This window comes from Lolium rigidum, chromosome 6 (genome assembly GCF_022539505.1).
Source record: "Lolium rigidum isolate FL_2022 chromosome 6, APGP_CSIRO_Lrig_0.1, whole genome shotgun sequence".
Taxonomy (NCBI): Eukaryota; Viridiplantae; Streptophyta; class Magnoliopsida; order Poales; family Poaceae; genus Lolium; species Lolium rigidum.
Window position 1 is genome coordinate 174,620,206 of NC_061513.1, and position 5,320 is coordinate 174,625,525.

The 5,320-nt window shown below is 44.2% G+C and overlaps 1 protein-coding gene across 2 annotated transcripts; it reads right to left on the reverse strand.

Moving 5' to 3' along the window:
- Positions 1-1,519: 1,519 nt before the first annotated feature.
- On the reverse strand, positions 1,520-5,320 carry LOC124661289 (protein SYS1 homolog). Of its 2 annotated transcripts, none has more exons than XM_047199153.1 (3): positions 5,096-5,320; positions 3,580-3,803; positions 1,520-1,722 (listed from the first exon to the last, which is right to left on the reverse strand). In XM_047199153.1, the coding sequence occupies exons 1-3, from the start codon at positions 5,317-5,319 to the stop codon at positions 1,640-1,642; spliced, it is 531 nt and encodes a 176-aa protein (XP_047055109.1). In that variant the 5' UTR covers position 5,320; the 3' UTR covers positions 1,520-1,639. The 2 variants fall into 2 exon arrangements, with proteins under 2 accessions (XP_047055109.1, XP_047055111.1); XM_047199155.1 differs by having other exon boundaries at positions 1,520-1,908.

Sequence of the window (5,320 nt, forward strand, 5' to 3'; positions counted from 1 at the left end):
GTGCCGGTGCTGGAGGCGCAGCGGCGGTAGGCGCAAAGCAACCCAACCGCCACCGCGATGTCTCCCTCCCGCACGGGTGGCACCTGAATAAGGGTAGGCTCCCTGTTCCACCACATCTCCGATGGACCGATAGTCCTTGCACTAGGAGATGTGCCGGCGGATCAAGCGCTTGCCGCCTACGATGCAACACGAGGAGGTGTACCGGCGGGAGGACTACTGGCGAGCGTTCCTTGCCTGGGAGCACGAGGCCGTCGGGTTATCCGCAGCCATCGGGATTTCATACCCGGTGACGACGCTCCCAACAGCAAAGACGAGATCTTCTACGAGGACGACGAGATGGAGGATGTGCCACTAGTCGCGCTGTGAAGCTGGAGGCGGTCCTCCCCGACAACTACGACGAGAAGACGGCCACGGCCGTAGCCTAGCCGCGTCATTGGCTGATGAGGAGGCCAAATGGTCCTGGCTAGAGCTGGAGGACATCGTCCAGCTCTCGGCCATGGTGGCGGAGCACGTAGCCTCCCTATCGCGGCCACCACCACTGCCGCCGCACGCGCCACCAGAGGCAGCATGGGACGGCTAGGAGGTTCCATTGCCTCCACCGTACGCGCCACCATCGACACCACCGCAGTCTGCACAACCACTGCAATACGCGTAGCCAACGGAGGTGCCTTCTTGGGCGCAACAGCTCTGGACGCCACCGCCCTTCATCAACCTCATCTTCGACAACGAAGAAGACGGCACTGCCTACATTAGTTTAGATTTTAATTTTAAACTATGTTTGAATCAATGAAATTTCTATCAAATTTCCGCTCTTTTAAAATTGATGCCATTTTTGTGTCCTGTGCACGGGCCAACTAGCCAGCGGACCGAATGGATCACGCCGCTGCGAGCACTGTCCGGACCAGCTGGGCCACAAGACGCATCTTGTTCGTGGGCCGACCCAAACGAATAGAAACGGACCGTTTGGGTCGGCCCATTGGAGATGCTCTTATCCCTCTCCTGTATGTAATGCAAAGGTAGCTCCTGCAGTTCGGGAAAAAAATGCCTTTCATTACTAATGGTCGAAGTGAATATCACCGTAATATTCCTTGGCCTCTACAAAACTGAAACGTATGCCTCAATTGTTTCAGGGGTAGAAACAAATACTTGCCCTCCTGAAGGTTATCCTTCATGAATTATCACAAAACTGTTAGGCAGCAAGTTGGCTGCTATGAGAGGAGGGACCGCGGCTGATGCAGAAAAGTAGGATGGAACACCACTCGAAGAAAATCATATAAAGGGGCAGAGTGCAAATAAAATTGCAGTTACCTGGTGTTGAAGACTTGCAAATCCTTCAGGCAAATTACTCCACAAAAATAAAAATCCTCTATGCAGCACGCAGCATTACTGCACATGAACTAAAATCATTGTAAAGCAATGTCGAAGTTCTAAACAATCATGTCCGAGGGTTAGACAAAATTCAACGGTCACGAACTGAAAGAGAAAACACCTGGTACTATACAGCTAACAAGAATCAAACTGTGAGATAAAATTTGCATTATCAGTCTCGCTAAAGAACAATTTCAAGGTATTGTTATCTAGTCATACAAATTGTCAATCAGCAACCTTTTTCTGTCACTATCCATAGAAGGGGAAGACTTCATACATCCCATAAACTTGAGCTGTCATCCCACTCCCCTGGTGGTTCAGAGGCCTTGCTTGCAATGCCATTATCTCTGGTGACTATAATGAGAGATCATGCATCACTAAATATTTGCAGGATTCAACAGTATTGCTTGTAAATCATAGAACAAAGCATACATCGCAGGTCTCTGTATTCCTAAGCAAAGATATTAACAAGCATCCCTTTGGGGGTAACAACACTTGGAAACTGCCTATACTCCTTTTTTAGTCTCTGAGATTAAACACCTGAAGGAAGGATGAAATAATTAGCAGATTACTATGTTGTGACAGGACAAGATTGTTTCCAGCAATTAGAGGGAATGTAACCCTGTACATGTACTGAGTTCAGTTCCAGGTATGAAAAGTTTGTTACATAAACCTCCGTGTCATTGTTCTCTTGTTCAGGAATCTAAAACAGTGGTGGCATGTTATTTACAGATAATGTTTGATGTTTGCTAAACAATATAGAAGAAACTATATATTTTCACTGTAGGAACTTAGTCATACTAAAAATGGCAGGAAGATAATTAAATAAGCCAGATCAAATATAAATTTATTTGTGTGCCACATGTTCCCATACTATTTCAATCGAGAAAATGCTGTGAGCCAGCAAAAAATGCATATTTGCAGTTGTTCCCAATGATTTTTTGCCTGGAAGCATATGCAACCCTACCACAGTTGAACTAGAATGGCCAGTAAGTCTTTTTAGTACACGGTAAAAAACAAAATCTGAGCCCTCGAATTTTTCTTGGTCCACCTGCTGATAAGTGAAAGTGGGTCCAGTTTGATCTATAGTTCTACTGACTTCATTATTGGACCTCATCTGGTAGAATTGAGTTAGCAAGATGCTAGGTTTCATTATTAGATGATGTAACCAGTGACTGAACAAGAACTTGGACCAAACTTGCAGCAAGCATTCTTCTAACTTTGCAAAGATTAAAATCATGATGCATAATTGCATATCTCTGCTTGAACTAAGTTTACGGTTTACCATCTGCTCAGACTACAGCATGAAACATGAAAACCAGTGACTGAACAAGAACTTGGGACTAAACTTGCAGAAAGCATTCATCTAAGTTTGCAAAGATTAAAATCATGGTTCATATCTCTGCTTGAACTAAGTTTACAGTTTACCATCTGCTCAGACTACACCACATGAAATTTTTGTAACTGGAACTGAAGTTGAACTAGTTGTATTTCCATGATTATTTTCACTTCTTTCATTTATTGGCGTATAGTTGGCTCAGTATTCATTTAATTAGCAACAGTTGGCTCTGAGTTTATAACTTTTAGCCACACGACACGTATGAGTTGTAAGTTGTAACACACCAGCCCTGCCAAGAGTAATCCATGACTCACCGAAGAAATTAGCCAAACAAAGAGCATATTATTGGACCTCCCTGCGACCCTCATAAGTGGACAACAAAGCACAACAAAAACCTATCAAACTGTGGGCACTCATGATGACACAAGATTTCAGTTGGTACTAACTATTTTTACTTCTTTTCGAGGTATAGTTGATACTAACTAAAGTTAACTTCAAGACTCATAAGGAATTAAGGACCACCAAAACTCATAAAGGTTCAGATATGGATACAACAAGGTACCAAGTGGCAACGCAAGTTTTTTTTCAAACCATGCATGAGGGCTGCAACATAACAATCTGGATATTACAAAATTGCAGACTTGTCCAAACAATAGAATGTGCCATCCATTGCTTCAAAGTTCATTAGTTAGCAGCATGTATTAACAACTTAGTCACTAGTATCCGAGCTAACACAAGACCCTTGGGTAAGCAGACTTCAACAAGAAGGCTACATCCATAAGCAACAAATTGTACCGGACTCCTTATGTAAACAAAACAATCATCTAAAGGAAAACGAAACAAGACAAACTCATTAGGAAAGATTTGCTTACTTGCACGAATCCGTACTGGAATATCTTGTAGCTCTCGCCGGATGCATAGGTACTCTCCTAGGAGGGACATGATTGCCAAACCAACAATATTAACAACCCACCATGTAACTGAAGCTGGCCATCCACCATAAATGATGCAAATAAACAGATGAATGATGTAGAGGGTGGCTGCAAAGTCCAGGCACTTCTTGGCTCTCTCAATCACATAAAGCATGAATCCAGCACTGCTCAAGGAAAGGATGGTTGCAAAGTTAATACTGGACTATTTCTTGCACAAAACATTGAAGGGGCAGTTAGACAACTGAAAAATGCTAAAGCAACAGCAATGAAGTCTTTTCTCTTCATAGCTAAACAAAGGATAAATTCTTTGTGAAAGGCTTAAGGACAGGCTTATCATAGGTAGCTGGTAGCACTATTTTGGTTTCTAGAGTTATTCATGACAAGTACAGTGTGGAACTAGAAATCTATTCGTTAATGCTAGCACTAACCCACAAAAAGGTACGGGCATTCTGTCGATTAGATGGTTGCTTGAGAACGCTTACCCTAAGTGCAAGGATTCAAGATACCAGAAAACAAAACACGTAATAACATGAACTGCAGAAAATTTTGATTTCGAAAAGGCTTGAAGCAGCAAAACCTGATTCATTCTGTTTGTACTTCTGAATGAGTTCAGATACTTCAGTAAGCGCTTTCCTAGCAGATTGTATCATGTGGATGAAATTTTTGCCTTCTCTAATAAATGATAGGGGGCTGATTAACTCTCCTATCTGGCTGCAATTAGAATACCTGGCTCCAGAATATACACTAGAGTTTAAACTCTTCTTGGTTGATTTGGAGACTGAAGACATAAAGTGATTGCGAAATATTTCTGGATTAAAACTGGAATTCCACTAAATAATTTACTGGTCTGTCTACTGGTGAGAAGACTAAGAAGGTCTTCCTTACAGTCATAATTGGGCGCCTAGACCCTACTAAAACCTTCTGATGTACACAAGTAGTAAGCCGATATCACCTTTCTTCTATGCTACATAGCAGAATTAGCTCCATAATTCGAATACATCACAGCTATAGCAAGTACACGCATACAACCAGACTCCTCTCCAGCCTTGACATACCAGGAAAGCTGGAGTCGCCTAACTAGTGGGGTTCAGGAAACAGCTACTACATTTCGCACATTTAGCAGCTTAGAATAAGAATACCTGCCTTCAACGCACAGATCTGGAAATATAGACGCAGTTGAACTGGCAATTTCAACTCGACGCATTTGGAACTAGAAGCAATTAACACCTACAGCCATTGCTCATGTAACCAGTACTACCTACACCGTGCCATTTAGCAGCTTAGAGTAACAAGTAGAACCACAACAAGTGCAGGGGTCCAGTCGACCTATTCCGTGCCTTGATTCCTAGAGAAGAAACCCAGCGCCGCTAAAACTCGCACAAGTAGGTCGTAGCTTGGACGAACCAAGCGTTGGTTTGCCGGCGTGGAAGGAGGGACGGGAATGTCGTTACCGTACCCTGCGATGGCGGCGAGGATGAAGGAGGCGATGGCGCACCAGCCGGTGGTGGTGCGCGGCGTGAGTATGGCGAAGTCGAAGAGGTAGAGCAGCGTGAGGCGCGGGACACGGGTGCCGACGAGGAGCGCCATGAAGGTGCCGAGGCCGAGGTAGTAGAGGCACTGCAGGCAGACGATCTGCGCCACGATCAGCCACGGATCCCACACCATCGCCCCATAGAACATC

What these genes read in the sequence shown, in the direction of transcription:
- LOC124661289 (XM_047199153.1), bottom strand. Translation starts at nt 5,319, where the DNA reads ATGTTCTATGGGGCGATGGTGTGGGATCCGTGGCTGATCGTGGCGCAG. An exon ending in ATCCTCGCCGCCATCGCAGG is followed by an intron (nt 3,804 to 5,095) that starts GTACGGTAACGA and finishes TTCCTTGAGCAG; the next exon opens with TGCTGGATTCATGCTTTATG. An exon ending in TCCAGTACGGATTCGTGCAA is followed by an intron (nt 1,723 to 3,579) that starts GTAAGCAAATCT and finishes CTCTCATTATAG; the next exon opens with TCACCAGAGATAATGGCATT.